Source organism: Verticillium dahliae, genomic scaffold (assembly GCF_000150675.1).
Source record: "Verticillium dahliae VdLs.17 supercont1.8 genomic scaffold, whole genome shotgun sequence".
NCBI classification, from domain to species: domain Eukaryota; kingdom Fungi; phylum Ascomycota; class Sordariomycetes; order Glomerellales; family Plectosphaerellaceae; genus Verticillium; species Verticillium dahliae.
Genome location: NW_009276927.1, coordinates 520,699 through 544,439, shown reverse-complemented (window position 1 = coordinate 544,439; position 23,741 = coordinate 520,699). Strand labels below are relative to the sequence as shown.

At 56.1% G+C, this 23,741-nt stretch overlaps 10 protein-coding genes across 10 annotated transcripts in view; 6 read left to right on the top strand and 4 right to left on the bottom strand.

Annotated features, from left to right (window-relative positions):
* Positions 1 to 93: 93 nt before the first annotated feature.
* Positions 94 to 2,081, bottom strand: VDAG_04719 (uncharacterized protein; the record flags this gene model as incomplete). Its single annotated transcript, XM_009654323.1, has 2 exons — positions 94 to 294; positions 354 to 2,081. The coding sequence occupies 2 exons, from the start codon at positions 2,079 to 2,081 to the stop codon at positions 94 to 96; spliced, it is 1,929 nt and encodes a 642-aa protein (XP_009652618.1).
* A 672-nt stretch (positions 2,082 to 2,753) lies between these two features.
* On the bottom strand, positions 2,754 to 3,755 carry VDAG_04718 (pectate lyase B; the record flags this gene model as incomplete). The annotated part of the gene is made up of 1 exon (XM_009654322.1): positions 2,754 to 3,755. One exon carries the CDS (start codon positions 3,753 to 3,755, stop codon positions 2,754 to 2,756), a length of 1,002 nt encoding a protein of 333 aa, XP_009652617.1.
* Positions 3,756 to 6,208: 2,453 nt separating this feature from the next.
* Positions 6,209 to 7,109, bottom strand: VDAG_04717 (uncharacterized protein). The gene has a single exon (XM_009654321.1). It carries the CDS (start codon positions 7,076 to 7,078, stop codon positions 6,401 to 6,403), a length of 678 nt encoding a protein of 225 aa, XP_009652616.1. The 5' UTR covers positions 7,079 to 7,109; the 3' UTR covers positions 6,209 to 6,400.
* Positions 7,110 to 7,287: 178 nt separating this feature from the next.
* On the top strand, positions 7,288 to 7,629 carry VDAG_04716 (uncharacterized protein; the record flags this gene model as incomplete). The annotated part of the gene is made up of 1 exon (XM_009654320.1): positions 7,288 to 7,629. The coding sequence occupies one exon, from the start codon at positions 7,288 to 7,290 to the stop codon at positions 7,627 to 7,629; it is 342 nt and encodes a 113-aa protein (XP_009652615.1).
* A 1,628-nt stretch (positions 7,630 to 9,257) lies between these two features.
* On the top strand, positions 9,258 to 10,979 carry VDAG_04715 (cytochrome P450; the record flags this gene model as incomplete). The annotated part of the gene is made up of 1 exon (XM_009654319.1): positions 9,258 to 10,979. One exon carries the CDS (start codon positions 9,258 to 9,260, stop codon positions 10,977 to 10,979), a length of 1,722 nt encoding a protein of 573 aa, XP_009652614.1.
* Positions 10,980 to 11,671: 692 nt separating this feature from the next.
* VDAG_04714 (histidine kinase G7) lies at positions 11,672 to 15,865 on the bottom strand (the record flags this gene model as incomplete). The annotated part of the gene is made up of 6 exons (XM_009654318.1): positions 11,672 to 12,040; positions 12,111 to 12,585; positions 12,646 to 13,028; positions 13,086 to 13,787; positions 13,842 to 15,708; positions 15,822 to 15,865. 6 exons carry the CDS (start codon positions 15,863 to 15,865, stop codon positions 11,672 to 11,674), a joined length of 3,840 nt encoding a protein of 1,279 aa, XP_009652613.1.
* A 1,146-nt stretch (positions 15,866 to 17,011) lies between these two features.
* On the top strand, positions 17,012 to 18,676 carry VDAG_04713 (uncharacterized protein; the record flags this gene model as incomplete). The annotated part of the gene is made up of 4 exons (XM_009654317.1): positions 17,012 to 17,073; positions 17,546 to 18,187; positions 18,251 to 18,328; positions 18,643 to 18,676. The coding sequence occupies 4 exons, from the start codon at positions 17,012 to 17,014 to the stop codon at positions 18,674 to 18,676; spliced, it is 816 nt and encodes a 271-aa protein (XP_009652612.1).
* A 1,089-nt stretch (positions 18,677 to 19,765) lies between these two features.
* Positions 19,766 to 20,361, top strand: VDAG_04712 (uncharacterized protein; the record flags this gene model as incomplete). The annotated part of the gene is made up of 2 exons (XM_009654316.1): positions 19,766 to 19,789; positions 19,846 to 20,361. The coding sequence occupies 2 exons, from the start codon at positions 19,766 to 19,768 to the stop codon at positions 20,359 to 20,361; spliced, it is 540 nt and encodes a 179-aa protein (XP_009652611.1).
* A 968-nt stretch (positions 20,362 to 21,329) lies between these two features.
* On the top strand, positions 21,330 to 22,223 carry VDAG_04711 (uncharacterized protein; the record flags this gene model as incomplete). The annotated part of the gene is made up of 1 exon (XM_009654315.1): positions 21,330 to 22,223. The coding sequence occupies one exon, from the start codon at positions 21,330 to 21,332 to the stop codon at positions 22,221 to 22,223; it is 894 nt and encodes a 297-aa protein (XP_009652610.1).
* Positions 22,224 to 23,462: 1,239 nt separating this feature from the next.
* The window catches only part of VDAG_04710 (feruloyl esterase B), a gene marked incomplete at both ends in the record, with an annotated part of 1,669 nt that continues 1,390 nt past the window's right edge, over positions 23,463 to 23,741 (top strand). Inside the window, one exon of the mRNA XM_009654314.1 lies at positions 23,463 to 23,708. Coding sequence (XP_009652609.1) covers positions 23,463 to 23,708 — 246 coding nt within the window. The remainder of the gene's footprint in view (positions 23,709 to 23,741) is intronic.

The following is a 23,741-nucleotide window of genomic DNA, read 5'->3' as shown; positions in this document are numbered from 1 at the left end:
AGCGTTGTGTTTTTAGTAGAACTCTAGCTGAATCCATCCTTTGTGATGGCGGCCACAGGCCTAATGATACCATACCCCTTTTATCAAGTCAGATCATTCTGCTGCCTCATCCACATCGTCGTGATATTCGTCATCGACTTCTTCTTCCAACATTTTGTCAGCGTACTCGGCTTCGTACAGGTTCTGCCTCTCGTCCCGCACGTGTTGCCACATCTGCTGCCTCATCTGCACCAGCGCATCAATGCATTCTTGTCTCCTGAACTCGTGCGTAGGCCATCCGTTCTCGAGGTAGATCTTCCGCGCCAGCTGCACTTGTTAGCACTGTCTGCGGCCATGGCCAGAAATCTTCTCACCTCAATCTCCAGATCCAGCGCCCCGCGCACATTCTCCTCCTCCCTCGCCGCGATGCCGCCCCAAATCTCAGGCCCGTAGACGTCTTCGTCATACATGCCCTCGAGTCTCCCCAGGTCCGGCATAGGCACTAGATCTAGCGTGACGAGTCGATGGACCAACTTGTCAAAGAACGAAGAAATCGGCTCCGCCTTGTTGCGCAGCCAGGGCGTCGTCTTTGTCGAGCCCCTGTCAACCTGCGTCGTGGCGTTGTCGACCATAATCTCGCCTAGCGATAGTGTCAGTGCCAACGTTGGCCTCTTAATTGATGGCATACCTTTCTCCAGATCCACGAGCCACCAGTGCGAGTCTGACTCGGTCCTCGCCTTGACGACAGCAAACAATGTCCCCGGCAGGGCCGCTTTGTACGGCGAAAAGCCGAGGTCTTGCAGTTTCTTCTTTGCGAGTTTCGACGGGCTTTGCTGGAGGAGGTGGCCGTCATGGAGATATCGGATCGGGTAGCCTCGCGCGAAAACCTGCCACTGTTGATCTTCCATCTCGCCCGCCTCACGGATGTATGGCAAGTGGCGGAGCACCTCAATGGTTTCATCGTCGTACTTCACCGCGCGGAGCTTATCTTCTTGGAAGAGAGGCGTCTGCCAGCCTTCGGGGGGAGGGTAGTCGACAGCCTCGGCGGGAAGGTAGGCAGCGCGCGTGAGGAGGGTGTAGTAGCGCGTCAGACCGTCGACGAGGGCGTCACGCGCAGCCGTGGCCTCATTCTGTGCCGCGGGGGCGGGCACAGCGAGACGGACCGGGGCCTGGCCTTTGCGCGGCGCTTGGAAAGCGTGCGAGATGTTGTCTTTGGCGAGTTGCTCGCTGACGTGGTCAAACTCGGCCTCGTCAAGATCAGACCACAGCCCGGCGAGCTCGTTCGTCATGTCATCGGCCCCGCCCTTGTCTTCCAAATCAGACTCATTTGACGTCCCCTCGCTTTCAGACGAAGCTCCGGACGTGTCTTCCGGCGGCCAGTCCTCATCTGCCTCGTCATCGAACATCTCCTCTCTCGCCGCCCGGCACTCCTCAATTCTCCGCCTCCTTCTCCGGAACCAGGCCATCTCTCGCAGGAACTTGGCTCGGTTCCACACGAGAATGTTGTGTGTCCCCGTCCACCCGCACCTGATCTGCACATCCCGCAGCGCCCTCTTCACGATGTCGTCCCGTCCCCACTCGTCCGAGAACAGCGCGGGCGCCATGTCGTCTACCGGCGGCAGCGGCATGACGGTCTGATCTTTCAGTTCCCCAATCCGCATCTCGAAGAATTCCGTCGCGGAGACTGTCTCATTTGAGCTAGTCACCTCTCCTGTCGCGCAGTTCAGTGTGCAGTCTACAATTTCATCACACCTGCTGGGGTCGACGCTGGAGGCACGGGCTAGGACGATCACGTCTGGTGGTAGGTCAGGGTAATCCTTTCGCAAGGGTTCCAGGTAATTGATCGCGAGGGCCTTGACTAGAATTGGCCATTGCGATGTCTGTCCATCCGGAGCGGCGTAGGGCTCCAGGTAGGGGATGTGGCGGAGCAGAGAGATGGCTGCTTTGGAGCGAGTGGGCGGGACGGAGAGGGCGGCAAGAGGCCAGCCTCCAGCCGGCGGGTCTCGGATCGTCTCCAGGGCGAAGAGACCGGAGGAGGATAGCGTGGTGTAGTAACTCTTGAGAGCGTGGATGAAGGCATCTTTATCGGAGAAATCGGGCATGTTGGCGGCGATGTGTACTGACCTCGTCCAACCGTGGTTTCAATGGGAAGAAGTGGATCACGCTCTAAGATGTTGTTTTCTCCAGTGTGCCTCAGGCTGTGTCTTGTCGAAATGGGCAGGTCTGGATCCTGCCTCGTTATCGTCATTCTTCGACAAGGGAACCAAAATACCAAATTTCAACCTAGGCAGCAACCACCTCTCGTGCGTCTTCTTTCAGCGGGCTGTTAAAACGAGGTGCGGCGCGAATCATTATGAGGAAGCCTGCCTGGCAGCCCTGGCCTGTTGGTCCGGGGCGGCGGGGCAGAGCCAGAAATCGAAGCCAGATGAACTTGTGCCTAAATGGATGCAGCAGGGATGATCGTGAAACAAACCCGGACGTTCACCCGAAAGGTGGATTAGTTAATCCACATTGTGAGTCTCATATTCTGCCTACTGATCATCCGAGCTGAAGAGCATAAACACTCTCACTCAAACATCAATGCACACCAGGCAGCGGAGAACAGGATCCTTTTGAAATGGCATACATCGAAAAGCAGCCGTGCTCATAGAAGAATAATTACCGAATATATACAGATATCAGAACAAATGTTCAAAGTCCAGGTTCCATCACAAAAAATGTCGGGGCCTCAAGCCCTGCTATCAAAGAAGAAGACAAGCGCATCAAACGCACGCTTAGAAGCCAAGGGTCTGGCCGGCAGTGCCGTAGACACGAGCCTTGACGTTGTTCTTGCCGTAGAGGTTGTAGCTGTAGGGGATGTTGCTGCTGCCGAGGGTGCCCTTGGGCGCAGTGTTGGTGGAGGAGCCCCAAGAGATGTCGCCGACGGTGGCGTAGCCCTTCTCCTTGGAGTCGACCGAGATGATGCCGTTCTTGGTCGACTTGTCGAAGACGGTGGACTCGACGCGGACCTGGGCGCCCATGCGGGTGTTGACGGCGGAGCTGCCGACCTCGAGGTAGTAGTTGTTGTAGATGTGGACGGTACCGAAACGGACTGAGGGGTTGCGCGAGTTGACGTTGTACCAGTAGTTGTTGGCGTAGGTGACGTGAAGCTTGCCCTTGTCCTCCTTGGCGTTCGAGTCGGTGTGGCCGATAAGCGAGGCCTTGAAGTGGTCGTGGAGGAAGGTGTTGGAGACAGTCACCCAGTCGGAGCCGTGGGTGATATCGAGGAGACCGTCATAGTAGTCCTTGCCCGACTTGAGGTCGGAGGACAGGTCGCAGTGGTCAACCCAGACGTTCTTAGAGGCCTGGATACCAATGGCGTCGCCGTTGGAGTCCTTGACCTTGCTGATCTTCATGTTGCGAACGATGACGTTCTTGACCTTGTTGATGTAGAGGCCGGTCCCGACGAGCTCAGAGCCCTTCTGGCCGATGATGGTCTTGTCCGACTGGACACGCACCTTGGCACCGCCGGAGATCTTGCCCTTGACAACAATGTTGAGCTTGCCGCTCGATTCGGCAGCCTTGGTGAACTGCGCAAGGGTCGACACGGTCGTCGTGGCACCGCCCTTGCCGCCGGTGGTGCCGCCGTTGGTGCTGGCGTAACCGATGTTGCAGCTCTCGGTGACGGAGGCGCGCTTGGCAATGAGCGCAGGGCTGCCGTCCTCCTGGATGGTGGGAGTGGGCGTGGCCGTGGCGAAGCCCAGAAGGGCGAGGTTGAGAACGTTGGAGAACTTCATCGTGATGGTTTGGACTTGGTGTGGTATATCAGATAATGAGGTGATAAGGGTTTTGATAAGTATGGGAAGGATCCAGTCCGAGAGCCACACAAGAGTGAAGTTAAAGAATGTGATGTAAAGAATGTGGAAGTCAAAGAGAGACGATGTGAGATGGAGAGACAGATCAACTGTTAGATGACAGCGACACGCTGGATCTTATACGAAGCGGTCGCATGCTCTCAAAACGATCATGTCTCCTCATCGAAGGGTCCCTGTCCCGCCACCTCCACAGTGGATTGCTGTGAAATGAGAGGGCGCGTAGGTTATGATGGGCCCTTGCTATGGTCTCGGTGCATATCCGCATCTGGACGCAAGGCAGCTCTTTTTGGCCCATACCAGCTACCTTCAGCTTGGCATTTAGACGTCAATGATCAGACAACGGTTGACATGGTCCTTAAGTCAAAGTTCTTCGGCTGTTCAGCAAGTACACACGTTAGTGATCAAACATTGATATTTTCTGCCTACATCTTGATCAGCAACATATAGTCTCTTCTATTGTCCACCTCAGTCGCAATAACACCAGTACACTTTGGTGTCTAGGTACTGGTTGAAGATGGCTCCACCAAATAACCTTATGGACAACAACCTCCGACCTTCCGAAGGGTGGAGAAGTATATATTTGAAACATGGTCACTGATTCCATTTTCAGCGCTCGTGATTGAGCTTGATGTACCTCGTGTATCCTCGCTTGGTATTGACTGTGATATATCCGGATTTTCGGGCTCGGCACCTGGCAAGTGGGGCAAATCACGGAGTCGGCGCGCCAGCACGGCAATGCCGCCGAAAGAGGCTGATGGTTCTGATAATCAATTCTTGAATGCTAGACGTACTTGAAAGCAGTGGCTGACCGTACAGAAGATATCCAATATGATCTTTCTCGTCGGCGATATCTCCCTTTACATGAGAGTGGCCAGCATTGGCAGAAAGCTTGGTTTGCCCCTTTTCCGTGGCTCCAGACCTCAGGAGGCACCACCCTCGTGGCGCAACCTCTCCCATTCTCCTTGGCCCATATACCCAGGCTAGCTAGAGGTTTGAGCTCCTGCAAGGATTTACAGCCAACGGACTCGCGAATTGCATGCTTCTGTGGATGCAGCGTTGCTTGGTGTTCGCCAAGTCGAGGCCGCGTCATCCGAATGCTCGGATCGAGCCAGGGACACCGCGAAAATTCGAGCACCACGTCGCAAGGCTGCTAAATGGATATGAAAATGTCTGGTGCGTGAAAACTCATCTTGTATCCAGGATCACGGTTCACCTCGTGTCCGTCACTAGCATCGTTGACCTCGAGAATCGTATCGCGAGTTCAGACGAAGAGCCGAGTCGGCCGTGATGCCCCACCACAAGCCAATGCCAAGTTGACATCGGCATTACATACCCGGCATGGCTGAAAATGATGTCTCCTTGGAAATCTGCATTTGCGTACTGCTGATGCCCCTTGAATTTATTGCTGAGGCCTAGGCCTGTAGCCAAGTTGTCTTGGGTCTGGGCAGTAACTGACGAGCGCGAATGCTACATTGGGAACCGGGCTCTCCGAAGAATATCATCCCGTTGCCCGACAGAATCGACTGCTGGCTATCACCATGATGAGCTGATTAAGAGGTGTTCGTGTGGAAATACTTGGCTGATACACACGTTTGTAGGTCTTACCTTGGGCGACATTTTTTAAAAAGTTACGGGTTGTTTAGTAGCTACGTTGGTCACACAGGTAGCTGCCAAAGCGCTAGGTGTCGGTAGCTTTCGCAGAAGATCTTACAGAGTACATCCAACGGATAATCAAATGTAATCAGAGAGAAAGCATCGGTATACTGACCTTTTCAATCTGGCATGAATGAAGAAGACCGCGCGAAAAATGGGGTACTGTCCGCTTTCACTACGTCTGAGTTCAACCTTAAAGTGTAAGTCATGGCGCAATCACAGCTCACCTATACACCCTTTCGTAGCCTCAACGTGTGGCTTAATATTTTCAAGCCACTGTCGCACCTCAAGGCTTTTGGCTCATGAGTACAGAGCAATCGCGCACTTCTTCTGGTGCTACCCTCATGCTTGGCTGCAGAACATGCTCATAGTAAGACACAAGGTTCCCGTTCGTTTACCATGGATCCTAGGGTGTGAATATGAATCATGGATCCCGAAAATCGCAAAGAACCGGTATACAAATGTTTTCCTCAAGCAAATCATGTCATTCACTGATGTTGTCACAGTTGCTGGCCACATTTGTAAAGGAGATGAGCACCATCTGTAAGCTGGTCGTCTCGATCGTCTCATGACAAGTGTCATGTTTCTCGTCGGTAACACTCCTCATGACCACGAATGAGTCTGGTACCCTTACTAACCGCTCTATGCTCACTTAGGTCTAGCCCTTCTATGTATTAAAGTCATATCAACAGCTAACAACTATAGTCGACAAACAATAAAATCTATAGGTTATTAGGTATTTGTTATTGTTGTCGATACAAATGTTGAAGCTAGACCTAGGTCTTCGCTTGCCCTGTGGGAAGGCTGACACAATCAAGTTGTGTATGTTTATCTAGTACTGAGTTTGCCCTCTACCAACTGGCACAAGCCGCATCTCTATAAAGCCCGTAGCGAAATCTCACACGAGGCTCATCCTAAGCCTCGCCTTTCTGCTCTGGAACTAGACGAGTCATGATGATTCCTCCTCGAGTAGTATATTCGCTCCGAGTCGCGTAATCTCCGGGCAGCAGTTTCGCATCACCGTTGGCTATGAGAGCTTCCGCGAGTGTGCAACGGCCCACCTCCTCAAAACCAAGACTCTTGTACAAACCAACGGTGACGGCATTTTGTGGCTTGACCATGAGTCGCACCATGGAGCTCGAAACAGGCCTCTCCAGCTCGAGGTAACGTAGTGCCTCCAGGCAAAGCCTCTTCCCTAAGCCGTGGCCGCGGTGCTCCGGAAGGTTGTACAAGCTGAGCATCTGCCACTGCTCTGTATGCGCGTCTGGATCCGCGAGCGGCTGACCTGATTCTTCGGGCAGGTCATACTCAGCTTGGGCCAGTGGTCCGCGCAGCGTAACTTGCCCAACCCATTCGGTGATACCGGAACCGGTATGAGAACCGGCGCATATGAAGGTTTCTTTCCCCTTATCAGAAAGGCGTTGTTCCCAAACTTTGTCGCCGAAGCCTGACTCGATTTCGTACGTCGAGGAGAATGAGTCGGGAGATGTGGTCAGTGCCTTTAAGCGGAGCTTGCGATATTGAGCAGCAGAAGCCGCGAGCTGTTCGGTCTGCGAAATGCGAAAGAACGTGTACGTGTATTCGGAAGCCATGGTGTCAAGCCCAGTTGTGCGAAAAACATGTGTCATAAATGAACACGATGTCCTAAAGATACGGTGTGAAGCACTCTTGTAGCTAGAGGATCTGTTATCGGACCAGCCTAGCCAGTGAGTCAAAGGCGCTAAGAATAGCACCTACAACGAGAAGTAAGTTTTTGATTAGTAAAACCGGCCCCGTTACGATTTTGAATTAGGACTCACAAATGCTATATAAGAACGAAAAGCAAAACTCCAACGCCGGGCCCACGACAGCATCGTCAGTGCGCCGACTGATCGGTGCAAAGGTGCCTTGCGGCAATCATCATCGGGGCCAGCTCCTCCCAACGCCGGTGCCCAAGGGCTCGGCCTTGAAGTCTTCTGCCTCCAAGGTTTCCGGTGGCTCGAAGGGTGGTTCGGCCAAGCGTTCTGCTCCGGCCCGGGCCTCTGGCCGCCCGGATAAGAGGGTTCGGCCGACCCCCAAGAAGGTCGTTCGGATTACCAGTGATGGCCGGGAGGAGGACGAGCTGACCTTCAACGGTTCGGAGGCTGGTGAGGATCTGGAGTAGTTTTCCGTGCTTGGGCGGGAGTTAGGAGGAGCTGGCCCCGATGATGATTGCCGCAAGGCACCATTGCACCGATCAGTCGGCGGCTTGACGATGCTGTCGTGGGCCCGGCGCTGGATGTTTGCCTTTCTTTCTTATGTAGCATTTATCAACTGTTTGTTCGGGGACCTGGCTACTCGTCCCATCGCTTGTGCCTGTGCCTCTGGTGTTTGCGCCGGCCTCATAGGTTGCTACCTGCTAATCTCATTTCAGTGTAAGCCTGTATATAAGCACTGTGATTGACCTCAAGTTCGTGAACATAGGCCGACGCTTAAGCGCCATGACCAGGCTAGGGCCTGTTACTGAATTATGACGCTGATGTAGTGGCTTTTTTTATTTCTGAATTCATCTAAGTAGGCTATTGAGACCCCGATACTAACTTTAGTGCAGCCGTCCGGCTCCGATGTTCTTTTCCTCGGGGGCTGCTTCCTGATCATGGAAGTTCGCGCTTCTCGCAACCTTCAACCATGTCAATGTAAAGAAATTTGATTGATATATAGTATGAGGATCTAACTAGTTGTCAGTAATTTATTTACCATGCCTAGAAGGTGACAAGGCGTTATCAAGACTGTTATTTATTAGAGGAATTCTATAAATACATTAGACGTTTTAAGATAGTTGCGCTTATATAATTCAGTTCTTTTAATATGAATGTACAAATTAAACTACCTTGCCTCTACGTCTATCTATCTACCCAGTATACCTATACGCTTTACGGTGTTGATCGATCAGGTTACATCTCGTCTAGCGGTATATCGCGAACTACTACAGCAAATCTCTCTTTGATATCGTCGTAGAGGTAGGTTAGAAGGAGCTCTCTCTGGATATCTTTGGACCTGGTTCATAGTCGGAAACAGGGAGATCTAGCGTCGGTACAGGAAGGGATGATTTTGCATTACACGGCAAGCTTCGAGGCATATTTGATTGGCAATGGAAGCCCACTAACGAGTGTTTGCACAGCCGGCCATGCCGGTGCTTGCTGACCTTTCAAAAGATGCGGCCATTACACTCTGAATACTTATCTTTTTTCTTCCTTGCGGATCGACTGCTGGAATCAAGCCCTTCTGGCGAGTTCATCATTCAAAAGTCGGCTGCTATTCGCAAGCAGAGTATCGTGGATGCAATTCCTTGACAAGACCAGGGTGAACAGGATCCTCCAACACAGCTGCCTTGAACTCACCAAGCATTCCCTGACACAGAGGGAGGGGATGGAGATGGTGATTCGGAAGAATCGGAGTTAGTACAGATCCCTCATTGACTCCGAGAGCATGTTCTAGGTAAATTCCAAAGTCACCTTGGCATCAATACCACGAAGGCGGAGGAGGTGCGGTCCGGGGGCCGGAACGACGGCTCCACTTTGTGTGATGCCGGCTGACGACAAGGATGGCCCAAGTCAAGACCGGGAAGGTCGATGTAAGCTGACGCTGACAGTCTCATCGTGGCTCCACACATGAGGATGAAGGATCTCGTGGTCCGGACATGCAGATCGTTGTTTAAACATGTCCTTCGCCCTCACTTCGTTGCCTTTCTTAGGTAGCTTCGATCAAGTGTTGAGATCACATACTCCAACTCTTCAGAAGACCACCACCACCATGGAGCTGCCCATCACCCCTCTCGTCGTCACTGTCCTTCTCCTCGTTCCATTGACACTCTACATCCTCCAGAGACCAATTCCCTCCATTCCTCACGCGCCATGGGCCGTCTTGACGACGGATCTGCCAGCGCTCATAGCCCACCCGACAACGGGGTTCGCCTATCTCAAATCCCTCCCGACCACCCACCAGACGCCGCTGCGCCAAGTCTGGCTGAAGCCCTTCTCGCGTCCCTACTTGCTGCTCGCCGACTACCGCGAGGCGCGCGACATCCTCACGCGCCGCCGCGAATGGGACCGCAGCGACTACTCCATCTCCATCCTCGGCGGCGTCGCGCCGCGCCACCACATCAACCTGAAGCACGGCCCGGCATGGCGCTACCACCGCGCCCTCCTCGCCGACACAATGGCCCCGGCCTTCCTCCACGCCGTCGCCGCCCCCGAGATCTACCGCTCCGCCACGGCCCTCGTCACGCTGTGGCGCCTGAAAGCCGACCGCGCCGCCGGCGCCCCCTTTGAGGCCGGCGGCGACATCTCCCGCACCGCCCTCGACGCCGTCCTCGATTTCACCTTTGGCAAAGCCTTCCCGCACCGCACGCTGCCGGCGCAGACACGCGCCGCCGAGACGGCGGAGGCCAAGGGCGGCGGCGGCGGCGGACCCGTCGAGCGCGGACCCCGCGGCGACGCCGTCTTCCCGCAGGGCGCCATGCACGAGACGCTCGAGGCGACGCTGCACGCGGGCGAGCTCGTCGGCCGCGCGGCAGCGACGCCCTTCATTGACCTCGCGTACCGGTACTTCGCGCTGCTGCCGTCGGAGCGGCGCTTCCGCGCCCTCCAGCGCGGCTACGCGCGCGAGCAGATCCTCAGCGCCGTGGCGCGTCTCGACAAGGTACGCGGCACTTCCCACGGCGGGGACGACGACGACAGCTGGGCGCGCTCGGCCGTCGACCTGATGATGGCGCGCGAGCGCCGGCTCGCGGGCAAGGAGGGCCGCGCGCCGGTGTACGTGTCCGAGGACACGTCGGACGAGGTGTTGGGCTTCATCGTCGCGGGGCACGACACGACGGCCACGACGCTGAGCTGGGGCCTCAAGCGGCTGACGGACGCGCCGGCGGCGCAGGTCTCGCTGCGGGCGGCGCTGCGGGGGGCGCACGCCGCGGCCGCGGCCGCGGGGCGCGCGCCGACGGTGGCGGAGATTGTGGCGACGAGCGTGCCGTACCTCGACGGCGTCCTCGAGGAGATGGTGCGGCTCGGGACGCCGGTGCCGGTGCTCGAGCGGCAGTGCGACCGCGACACGACGGTGCTGGGCCGCGCTGTGCCGAAGGGGACGACCATGCTGATGCTCGCGCAGGGGCCGAGCTTGACGTCGCCGGCGCTGCGGATCCCCGAGGCGGCGAGGAGTCCGTCGGCGAGGCCGTGCGGGGAATGGGATCCCGAGGGCATGGAGCTGTTTGCGCCGGAGCGATGGCTGTCGACGGACGGTGCCGGGAACGTCGTGTTTGATCCACTTGCCGGACCGGTGCTGGGGTTCGGCGGCGGTGTTCGGGGGTGCTTTGGGCGGAAGCTGGCGTATCTGGAGATGAGGATCGTCTGTACTCTTATAGCGTGGGACTTTGAGCTTTTGGAATGTGGCGAGGAGCTTTCTGGGTATGAGGCCACGGAGGAGATTACGTACAAGCCGACGAGCTGCTACATGAAGCCGAGGAGGTGGGAAGACGCGTGACGGTTTGGACCCTTTTCAGCTTGGGTTGGTTCTTTTCCGAGCTCATCACTGTTAGCCATACAAGTACGCCGTGGTTTTGTTGCACATCCTCATGTCAGATCCATGACACACGTCTACTACAAAGCCAGTGGCAGCTTTTCCTGACCTGTGGCCTGCGCAGCTTGATTCCCTCTTGAACCGAGTTCTGCATTTTGTAGAGCTCACGTCAGGCGAAAGTGAATATACAAAGGAAAAGAACAGTGGCTTGGCATTCATCTGAACTGTGAAGTGTGCGTCTTACACGTACAACTAGGTACTCAGTATAACAACACCCAGGAAGGACTGCCCAACCATGTACAATCTCCCTCCCATTTCGCAATACTCGTCGTCCTGATCATCAGATTTCTCATCCAACATCGAGCCCTTCTGTTGTCAATTCAACGACAAAGGAACTCAAACTCCGCGAGGCGGCCGCAATCACAGTAATGACATGACACTCATATATGCGTCATGGGGTATCTACTCTCCCCCGGCCGGAACCACAAGCCGAGGAGATCGTTCATCATGCATCCAGAACACCCAGAAGCTGTTGACCACCTGCCGCCCCAAACGCCATGTCTCATGCTAAAAAAGGGGGAACCCCATGCCCGGATTCTCTCGCAACGCCTCTTGCAACATCGTACACACAACTGCCAGCTTTTTGCTTATGTTCATCAAGTCGTAATCGCGGCCGCCTTTTCCGACTCGGGCGATGTGCGGCCCTCCACATCGGTCAGTCCCTTCTGCCGCAGAATCGTATGCAGCTCGCCCATGCGCACCGGGCGCGTCAGGAACAGGTCCAGCCCGCTCGCAAATGCCTCTTTCCGCGCCTCTTCAGAGCCCAGACCTGTGATGGCGATGATAGTCGTCGGAGCAAGTTTGTTGAGACGCTCGAATTGGCGAATTCGCCGCGTTGATTCGAGGCCATCCATGACGGGCATATTGATGTCCATGAGAATACATGAAAACTTTCCGGGGTCCGCCGAGAAGGCCTCGAATGCCTCAAGTCCGTTCATTGAAGTGCAGTGCTCTCGCCCCAGCCTCTTCATAAATGTGGATAGGATCTGGACATGTTAGACGGAGCCTTCATCGAGACAGGACGTAGCAACTCACCTTGAGGTTGATAATGTTATCATCAACAATCAAAAAGTGTTTCTGGTCAGTGTCGGGGGCAGATGCAGCGCCCGTGGCATCGGCGCTCATCGCTTCTGTCTGGAGCTCTTTGACTGTTTCGACCGGGTCCTGCGCTTGGCCCGCTTCCTTTGCAGCGACAGGCGCCTCGATGGAGACTGTTTCGTTGGGATGAGTCGCTTGGCTGGCACTGATACTGTTCGTAGGGGGTGTTCGCCGTTCGGGCAGAGCCAGGTTGAATTCCGAGTCGAGATCTAGGTTCCATAGCCGACAAGCTATCGAAGACACATTTGATTCGCCGGGGACTCCGTTGGGTTGTAGACTGGCCGTGATGCTGCAAGTATTGTTGGACGAAGCATTGTTCCGGGCATTCGAAACTGATGCCGCCGCAACAGCGTTGACGATCTTGAGCTGCTGCCACCGGGTCAATGCAGCCGCGACAGCTTTGCCAAACTTTCTCGGCGTGTTTCTGCAGTCGATCAGCGAATGACTTGAAAACGGTACTTCGGAGACTTACGGTTGATGAACAAACTCAAAAACAGCATTGGGGGCTGATGCTTTCAGCACAGAGTCGAATTTCATCGAGTTACCTGCGTTGTGACATATAACAACGCTAGGGACTGGATGCTGCTGGATAGAGCGGGCGTCGAGTTGGCTGAAGGCTGCCTCGCTGTAGATGATAACATCAGCATCGGAGGAAGCGGCGCCGGCAACACTCTTCATGCCACTCAGTTGCATTCCGAACCACCTCAGTGGGAGGGATTCAATAGGAATATCTTTGCCATCAGTGGTGCTATTCGGCCCAACAGGCTTCTTGGTGAAACCAACAGCCGATACTTTGACGTCGTGAAGGATTTTGGAGTCAAAAGCGAAACGGCTATCAACCTCCTTGGCGGACTTCTGCGTCGGTGAATGGGTGAGGGGAAGAGAGACGGTCACCGTGGTGCCCCTGTTTACACGACTCTTGACGCTGATAGAGCCCCCAAGAGAGCCCACAATCTGGCGAACGAGACTGAGGCCCAGACCGGTGCCAGGCGCGAGGCGGTTTTCTTGGGAGAACGGAACAAAGAGCTTCGTGCGGAGGAATTCCTCGGTGATACCCTTGCCAGTGTCGGCGACGGTAATGACAACGTTGGCAAAGCGTTTTTGCGGCCCCTGAGCTGCGGCCTCTTGCCCGAGGGTGATCTTGATGTGTCCGTTCGATGTGTACTTCAGTGCATTACCGAAAAGGTTCATAATGATACGACGAATCGCACCAGGCTGGGTGGAAAATGCCCACGAGCAACTTGGGTCCATATCAATAATGACATGGACGTCGCCGAGGTTTGTCGGCAGGCTGTTCGAGCTGGCTCGGGTCCTGCTTAGGTCTGCCGAGTGAATAGTGTCGAGGCGTTCCTGGGCTGGGCTCATGGGACCCTGTGCACCGTGTCTCGTGAGCTGTTCGGCAACCATGTGTTGGAAGCTGTGGCCGATGAAGACGCTCTCGATGACTTCCTCGGCAAGGGCATCGAGCTGAATCTCTGACACTAGGGTCATCATGCCGTTTTCGATGCTTGTCTCGTCTTTGCTGTCGTGCGTCATGCCACGACGGCCTTTGTTCTGCCTCCGACGTGCTCTCGACGACCGTAGAAAGGTGTTGATCTTGCTGTGCGCGAGTAACTGTATTGTAGTTAGAATCGAGAAACAGGTCTAGCTCGAAAAGAACATTCTTACATGATCAATGGTATCGAGAAGCGTCTTGCCCGAAATCTCAATCGTGTGGACAACATCGACTTGGAAGGCGTCCAACTGTGTATCATGGAGCAACTCAGCAGCGGCGACGACGCCATGCAACGGCGAACGCAGCTCGTGGCTCATGGAGCCAAGAATGTCTGTTTTGGCCTTGTCGGACGCGGCAACATCGAGCCGCCGGATCTCCGCCATGGTGATCATGCCGAAAGCCCTAAGGTAGGGCAGATCAGCGTTCCTGGTAATCATGCGAGCTGAGTTCTTGCTCCAGACGAATCCGCCAGCGTGCCACCTATCTTTGTAAGGGTCCCACAGGGGCACCATGGCGATGCTTCTCGCGGCGGGAAAGAGCTTCCCAATGGTCGAAGCTTCATTCCTTCGTGAATATGGCGAGCCTTTAGGTTTGCACTTCTTGGCGTTGACCGGCTGAGAGCCATCTTCTACGCCGTCGAGTTCTTGAGACAGAGAATCCGAATCATCGCCCGATGATTCTTCCGAGTACCAGGAACCGGCTTCGTCATAACTGAAGATCTTGCCGTTCGGATAGCGCCGCATGAGTTTCTTGAGAAACTTCTCGGTGAGCGTTTTTGGCGCGTTGGGATCAACTACATGAGAAGAAGGGGGCATCGGATGGTTATACGACGTGGAACTGCCAAAGACGCGGCATGGCGCCTCCTGGTTGCTGGTCTGGCTTTGCCCCGATAAACTGTCATCGCTGCTCGAGGTGGGACCGTCTGAATCGAGCGACGTGTTGTGCGGGCTCATGGAGTCAACGAGTCCGCCGAATGAGCCGACACTGGCGTCAAGGAACATGGCTCCGTCAATGTCAAGAGACTCACGGATGATGTGTGCAGCCTTGGCAAAAATGCGATCGACCTCGACCTGGTGGGGATCAGCTGGCAACACGCTGGAAGCAGTAGTGCTCGTCGTTTCAATCGTGTCGGAAGAGCCTGAGCAGGATGCAGCGGCGCCATCGTTGGTCACAGGACTGATGCTTGGGCGGATAGGTTCCTGTGTTCCAGCCATCTCTTCAGACGTGTTCTCGGAGACCTCAACGAGGCCGTCGTCGCCGACGACAATACGGGGAGCCTCGGGCCCCTCCGGGTCCGGGCAGTCAGAAACGCCATTGGGCTCATAGGGTCGTGCTTCAGCAATGTGGTGGTCAGTTTCAGGCCACCAAGTGCCAGGCTCGTCTCTGCCCTGGATGAAGTTGCTCAGGCCGTGAACCATGCGCTCGCTGCGCACATATGTGTCGGTGACGCGTCTCGCCTCCATAAGGCCCATGATGGTCCGAGACAAATCACTCATAAATTCGACTTGCTCGTCGGTCAGGGAGTGGCGGGCTTCGGGGCCAAAGACGCAGAGAACGCCAATATTGATGCCTCTGGCGGAGCGGAGCGGCACACCAGCATAATATTTGTGACTGGGTGTGCCGCTCACGAAGGGTCGCTCGTGGAATCGCGGGTCGACAGATAAATCAGGAATCAAAGTCACGGGGAGAGGATGTTCATTCTTGTCAATCTTGGGCCCCGTGTATATCTTTTCACCCGCTCCCAGGAGAACATGCTCACAGATGCCGTACGTTCGAGGGATGGCAGTGCCGCAAAGCCACAAGTGGTCCTCAAAGTTGGGAGTGTCGGCGCGGAGGGGCAGAGTCGGCGTGGCTTCGGCGACAACGTACTGGCGGCGGCGGTCGAAGAGGGAGATGAGAGCGCGAGAGGCATCGAGGCGGATGGCGCACAACTGGGCCAGGGCGGTCAGGTTCGTATCGGAACTGGAGGAGAGAGTGTCGCGCGGCACGGGGCGATGAGGTTCGTTCAGCACGGTTTTCGAGATGAGGAAAGAGTCGTATCTGTCGGCAGGCCATGTCAGTTGACGAATGTTCGTGCATGCACATGGTCAAGGTGGGGGGAGGGGGCCAGGATGGATGATGTGACTGCCAGCAGGAGGTCGACGGGCACATACTTGAGAGTCTCCCACTCACGGGCGCCCTCGTTGACATCGGCCATATCTCCGGTCCCTAGAAGGTGGAGGATTGCGCAAAGGTCTGCGAGGGCATGAGAGCCGGTAGAGGTTTCAAGATTTGTGGTAGGTCGACCGAGCCTTGTCGTCGTTGAAGGGGGGTTGTCTCGTTCGTTTGGTGGCCTGGAGAGAGGCGCGTGGTGGAGGTCGAGGACCCAGAGACGCAGGACGAAAGCCTCGCGGGAGGCTGCAGAGCGTGAACGGCAAGGGCAACGAGCAAGACAGGGCAGGGTCAGCCGAGTCGAGCCCAGGGAGGCGAGCTACAAGCGGCAGGCGGCAAGTGGCAGTAGGCAAGCGCAGCGAACCTCAGCTAAGGTCCCTTCCAATGTACCTAATGTCTGTAAGGGGGGCGAGTCGGGTGGGCAGGGCAGGAGGAGGTTTGCTTCCGGGGTAAGTAGGTGGACAAGAGGGGGAAGGAAAGGGCCTGGCCAGACCCCTTAGACCAGAATCGAGGCAAGTTCGACCCTAGTAGCCGGGTGGGAGTGGCCTTGATTGAGAATGATCCAGAAAGTAAGAACAACGTCAACGTCAACAGGCTGCCCCAGCTGAGGCACCTATGCGATGCGATGTGATCCCTACGCTGTGATGCGGTACATCTGGCAATCGTCGATGGGGGCTTGTCCGTTGGGCATCTGCTGTAAACAAGTGCTCGATTCTTGGCGGGAACTGGTAGAGCAAGAAAGTGGCTAACCCGAGCGAGTGTCCCTCGTCCACGCAGAATGGGCAAATGTTCAGAATTGCATGCATCAGCCACGTCCCAGGGCAGATTTCCATGTAGCCACACCCAGTCCTGCCTCTCCACACCCCTGGTGCTTGTGGCTTTGCCCCCCTCTGGCAGCCGATCCCAGCACATGAACCCGATGGCACTAAAAGGCACCAGGTGGGGGCGTGCCATTACCCAGTCCGTGTCTGTCTTCCTCCCGATCCAAGAAACCTCCCCCCCCCTCCCCTTGCCCTTGGCCCCTTGGGCCCTCTGACGATCCAGCACTGCGACACGTTGCATCGAGATTTGTCCTTCAACCCATCGAGATTCAACCTCCATCCTCCGTCATCCATCATGCCCATCGTCCATCAAAACCCATGACGTCGAACCTGGCGCCGAATTGTCTCTGCTGGCACGAGTCGATCGCAAGATGGCAAAGCTCGCAACACGGCAAATCTACGGCCCCGGCCGCGCCGTCGATGACCCCGTATCGTACGCGGCACCTCGTAGCGGCCGCCGGCTTCGAGCTCGATGAAACCAACCAACAAAACGGGCCCTGCCCCCCGTTGACTCGGGTGTGGAAAATGGTAAACGGGGTCCAGTTCTGGTAGAGGCAGGGACCCAATGCCTGGTTACGCGGTGGCCCGCCTACATGCACCCCATTGCGGGACGATGCTGCACACTGCGAAGAACCACTCCAAAGGATTACTCATGAGGGGGGGGGGGCTGCATGTTCGCGATGGTGTCATCGCCCCATGATGAGTCTTTTGTCTCTGGCTTCAGAAGAATCACCAAAAAAAAAAAAAAAAGACAATCAGGGTTCATCGTCATCTGCTCAACCACGGCCCCAGAGCTCTGATACCTGTCGATTGAGTTGAGTCGCAAACGCCAAGGAAAAGAGGAAAGAAAAAGAGACAAGTACGCTTCTTTTGGCGCAACCGTCTCACAACTACCCAATGACCAGCTCTGTCCCCGCTCAAACCTTCTCCGAAGTGCCGGATGGGATCCTGGACCTCCTCATCCTCCATCTGCCGTACTCGTTGAGTCTCGTACGCCGCCTCCAGTACACGGCTGCTTCTCCCACTGGCAAAACGCCCAGTGCTCGCATCGTCGTGGCCTCTGACAGTCCGCCAGCAGAGCCCACAAGGCATGATGCCGGCTTCGATGTCACAGCCCGCCATTTCACCGTCTCCTACTTCGACCCATCCCGCGGCCCTGAAACCCAGACTTGGATTTACTCGACGCTCGAAGACGCCCACGCCCGCGACTCATCCGTCGTCCTGGCCCAAGACGAGACGGCGCACTGCGAGAAGCAGATCATGGCCGTTGTGTCCGAGGTCAAGCGTATCGCTCGCGAATACGATGCAGTGGAGCCCCTCGCCTTCCCTCGCCAGGTCATTGTCGGCACCCTCCATCATGCCGTACGCGCCGTCATGCGCAAGCACGATGTTTCCCTGACCCATCGCCACGATTACCAGAAGATCATCTTTCCGTTCGATAAGCTGCCCTCGGCTGATGCAGCGCTGCCCGCGGGCCTGAGCTTCGAGACCACAACGCTGGAGGATTGTCACATCGTCAAGTCACGGACGGACATTCCGCGCAAAGTGTAAGGCTGCCCACCTGACGATCCTATAAAATGGACATGGGGGCACCAGCTGACAATCGCCAGAACGACCTTGTTCACGTTACCGAGCATAACCATCAAGCAAGCAGACGGGACGCCCGTCGCATGGGCCTTTTTAGGTATGTTCACTCTCGAGGCCAATAATTTTTAGCCGCCAGAGCATCCCGCCACAGACGACGACAGGCCCTGACGGCTCCATGTGCAGTCTCCACTGCGAAGAGCAACACCGACGCAAGGGTTTGGCTCGCGCCGTGGCCGCCAAGGTCATGCGCGAGAGGACACGCTTGTTCGGTAGCGAGCCGTGGTCCTCGTCCGAGGTGGCGCCAACGAACGTGAGCAGCCACGCCATGTGCAAGAGCCTCAACGGAGAGATCAAGTGGGATGTTAGCTGGTGAGTTCTCTTTCGTTCTAATTGTGTACTTTGCTGACACTCCCAGGACGCTCCTTGGGATAGAGGAGAATGGTTCTTAGATGAATGATGCTGCCTGTCGGTGGCGGCTGAACATTTGACAGCGGTGTACGTTTCGTGACAGTGGAATCAGGGACTGCTAGGGAAACCGGGCAGGGCAGAAAGGTGTGGCTTAGCGATGAGGTGATGAGGGGTGGCTGATCAGGGAAACGGACATTAGCTAGACTCGCTGCGAGGATCTCCAAGGTGCTCACATCATCAATCCTACACCACACGTTCAAGGACCTATATTTTTCTCGAATGACTGTTTCATTGCCCTGATCAGATGAGGTCTTCACGGGCCCTACTTCACTAGGAATGGTCCGACACTGTCGTCTTGCTCTGTGATACAGAAAGAAGCTGGATGCTCTCACAGGGGGTCATTAAGAAGCCAAAAAGACTCTTCACGTTCAACAGGCACCATCCGCGGTAGACTCGCTCGCATGTGAAGCTTCCCTGCAGGCTGTGATCAGTGGACCACTGGCAAGATATCCCATCCGGGGATAACATCAGACCAAGCTCACGTCAAGATTCGAGAAAGTTCTAGAATGCAGTCCAGAATGCAGTCCAGAAGAACGATACAATTATTCTCAACACCCCATGTTGCTACATCAAAGCCATCTCAGCCCTACGAACTCCGAGTGGGCGATCACCCTCGGTGGGATCCCACCGACCGACCCCTCCAGGAGATCTCGATACGCCCGGGCTCTCGCGCTCGACCTATCACGTCCGACCGGCCAAGCCGCCGGCTGGTCATGAGACGTCAAGACCACTGCCCATGCCATCATGACGATGCAGCAGTTACTGCCAGGGCATTTTGTGCACGAATCTTTCCCTGGCAGGATGTGGGTGCCCTGTGGAGAATGGCTGAAGTCATTCTGTTGGGGACTCGGCTGGAGACGCAGGAGGTTGTTCTCCGAGGGTGAGCGTGTCGCACGGGTGATGTCACTTTTTCTGGGCCTTGCGATGCTTTTATATATACTGATCGTATGCTGTCGCGGGTGTGTTTCTTCTGGCTGAATGGGACCAGACTCGCAAGATCTGATTGCATCGACAAGATTTTGCGCAACGAGCCCAACAAGCGATTATCAGAAACAAGACTTGAATCCAACATGGCACCTTCTCACGGACAAAAGGTGAGCCCGCTCGCCACAGATGCCGGGTGCACGAGACGAGACTAACAGCGCACAAGGTCGACCTCGGCAAGGACGCTCCCGTCACCCAAGAGTCCACAGGCCCCGTCCCCTCGGGCTCCCTCGCCAACGAGTCGGCCAAGAAGGGCGGCGACTTTGCCGAGAACAGCGGCGTCCAGGCAGGCTCCACCGCCGGGTCTACATCGTCCGGCACAGACTCCAACAACAGCACGTCTTCCGCCACCAAGGCCTCGTCCGGCGGCGGCGGCAACGGAGACACAAAGTCCTCCGGCGCCCAGGGCGGCACGGCGCCGTCGTACGTCGAGAATCAGTACATCCGCGACGGCAGCGGCCCGCACGGCAAGAACCTGCAGGAGGGCATCGACTACAAGAACACCAAGGACGGCCTGAAGGCGGCGCTCGAGGCGGAGGCGGGCTCGGAGGATGACCCTGCGCGGGCGGCGGAGCAGCAGTTTTTGCAGTCGCAGACGAGGGCGGGGCGCGATGCTGGGCCCAAGGAGTTTGAGGTGGGTAGCAAGACTACGTTTGACAGTTTGGAGGAGAAGCAGGCTTGAGGTGCTTGGTTTGAGATTGTGTCATGATGTATGAATGAATCAGTGTTGCACTGTCTTGTTCGTGACATGTGACATGGGTACATGGGTACAGCTGATCATGTCAACGATGCCTGCTTGGTCTGTCATGTGTAAAAGGCGCCATGGATGAAGCATGAACATGGCGATTTGATTTATATTCGGCTGGGAACACGTATGATGCAGGCGCCTGTTTCATTCTCAATTGAAGACCGGTTTCGTACTATCTAGTCCTCACACCCGACCAAATACGATGCAACATCTGGCGACGCAGCTATTCGATATCGGCATCATTGCTTCGGAATTTTTCTTTGGAATTTTCACGGGGTAGGCAACCGAAGAAATTCCAGCCCAAACAGCACTTTCATGAGTTGTCATGTTCCTCGACTGATTTGATGGCTTGTTCCTACGATAATTCAACCACGAACATGCGGCTACACCGTGATATGAAAATGTCATTTTCCAAAAATAAAGAGTGGACTCGACAGGAACTTTTCGCTCACTTCTTGGAGGTGCTTTCCACCATGGCACGGAGATGAGTGATGAAACGCATCAAACCCGAGACTCAAATTACCAACATGGGATACCACTTAAAGCCTGTTCAAAATACAACCAGCCAGATACTACTCCAGGCCAAAAAGCAATTCAGCCGTGAAGCTTGCCAAAATATGCATACAGTCTAATCAAGTTCTATGACCTGTGCTCAGCCGTCCAAGACGGAACGGTGAATGTCATCGATGACGTAGCTCATATCCGCGATCCAGCCAAACATCAACAGCCTCCAAAACCCATCCGTCAACACCTCACATCCCTAAAACACATAAACTCCAGAATCGCCTGTATCCATGTTCCTTAGGTTGCCGGCCATATCGATTGCCAGAAACGTCACAAGCACAATCACCCTCGCCCGCACCACTCGCCCACCCCAGTGCCAACCTCTCCACACCACAGCCATGAGCTGGATGGACTCGTGGTCGCGGGCCTCCAAGTCGCAAGCGACGCCGGCGCCCTTCTACCTCCTCCCCCACGGCGACGCGACCCCCTACTGCCGCACCTGCGGCCGCGTCATCTCGAGCCGCAAATCCGCCGCCGCCGCCCCCAAGAAGCCCGACGCCAACAAGACGGACCCCCCCAAGTACTGCTCCTCCCGCTGTCGCGGCCACAAGCCCGGCCGTCTCGACCGCGAGATCGAGGCCGCCTTTGTCCGCTTCCTGCAGCGCGACGAGGAGCTCGCTGAGCCCGGCGCGCCTCGCAAGGCGACCAAGGGCGACGCCCGTCTGCTGGTGCCGTGCGACGCCGTCGAGAACCGCGTCTTCGGCAGCAGGGCGGATCCCGAAAAGGTCTTTGGCAGGAGGAAGAACCGGGCGTCGAGGGTCATTGCGGCGAGGGACGGCGAGGAGGAGGACGGCGAGGGCGTCGACATGCGGGAGCTGCGCGTCGGCGACGAGATGGATCCCGGCGAGGCGATTATTGACGAGATGCTCGGCCTCGGCAGGACGCCGTCTGCCGAGGTGGACCCCGGCGTGCAGGCCGGGTTGTCTGTGAGGAGCGGCACGCGCGTGAGGCCGCCGCAGACGAGGTCGCAAGTCAACGGCAGCGTGGGCGGGGAGAAGGGCAGAGCGGAGAGGGCGGAGGAGACGGAGGAGATGCGGGAGAAGAGAAATGAAGGCCAGAAGCGCGCCCACGAGAGGGAGCTCGTGAGGTGCGCGGCGCGCAGGGGGGTTGTGTTTGGGTTTGCTGTCGATGGCCAGGAGGAGAGGAGGAAGTGTGAGGCTGTCATGCAGGGCAAGGTCGTCGAGCCGAGCTTTGCAAAGGGCGACTGGGCAGTTCGATGGCGTGAAGATTAGGTTCATCGACCATCATCTGCCGTCCGCTCTAATGAGAACAGATGCACTGAGTCTCGAGACCGTGACGATAAGAACCACACATATTGGAGGATTTGACCTACGTGGGACCTGTGTCCGTGTGGAAGAGTAGCTTGTTGTTGTGTTCCCGCTATACATGGCACGAAGTGGACGAAACCGCCAACTCGATTGTGGTGATCCCAATGAGAGATTGCCAACCAGTTGCTTCCCTGGTATGTCATGGCCTGGCCCTTGCTGTTCTGACGGAAAAAAAGACTGAGAAATGCAGACTCCATCTTTGGCAAAGTATCGCCAGAAGATTTTGGCTCGTGGAGGACGCTCGTGGAGGACGGCATCGGGCCAAGCCTGCTGAGGAAATGGTGCTGTACAGCAGCAGATGATTATCCTTACTTTTACCTCGGTGGCCGGTACCTGGAACCATCATTTAAGTGCTTCTGGATTGCCCGTAGCCATGAGATGGTAACCAAGATCGGGCCTGATCACAAATCCGAGTGGTCAACCCGAAAATACGCATACCATAATCCGTCTTACCCGTTAGCCCCCTGAGTCTCTCCGCATGAGGCCTCGGCCTTCGCCTTATCACCAACGGACATGACTGCCTCTTCCGAGCGACGGCGAGTCGGGCCTTGCAGCAAGCAACCTGCTGGACCAAAGATGGCGGCCCGTTGTGGTTGAACATTCTGCCGCCGTCGGCCAAACCCCCCCAGAAACTCCCACGATTCCAGGATCCCACCCTGCAGGTTTCTCCGCATTCCGTAATTGCCGATGCATGGTGGCGTGCACCCCTTGGCCTTTATTAGCGGCTTGTGGGGGGGATCCGGGCTCACCATCGGCCCGCCGTTCATCTTCAAAGCACTCTTTTGCGTTGACGACTGAACAATGACGAACCACATGTGGTATGGACCTTGCCGCTCGTCATTGCCGGCCCACACGCTACTCAGAAGATCGCCGAGCGTAACCCTATGATGCCAGGAACTGGGGAAACAGTCGAGGTGACTGCTTGACATCGCCTGGATCTCGGCCATTGTTGCCCCTGTTCGCAGAGACTGCCCCCTTCGCAGGGATTGCCCCCTTCGCAGAGATTGCCCCCTTCGCAGAGAGCCACAGTACAAAAGGAGGAGTTTGTCATCGACATATCGTGAGGTTTCCGACATGGCCTTAGATTCCTGTCTCTTGCCAAACTCGCTTTCCGAAATGAAGTCTCTCCATCTCCCCGCCGCCATGTTGCTGGTGCCGGCGGCCCAGTTCGTCATGGGGGCTTGTGCCAGCAGATGCAGCACCCTCGTCGACTCGCTGGACCTCGAGGACACCACCGTGTGGTTCTCCAGTCACATCGCTGCCGGCACGAACTTGACGTTCCCGGGAAACCATCCGACCTGTAACCGCGCCAGCCAGGTTGTTGACGTTGACATCTGCCGTGTCTCCATGCTCACCACCACCGGACCGACGAGCAACACGAGCATCGAGGTCTGGCTGCCGGCCAACTGGACTGGTCGCTCC

Excerpts from the sequence above, each read along its gene's own strand:
- VDAG_04717 (XM_009654321.1), bottom strand. The coding sequence starts at position 7,078 with ATGGCTTCCGAATACACGTACACGTTCTTTCGCATTTCGCAGACCGAA.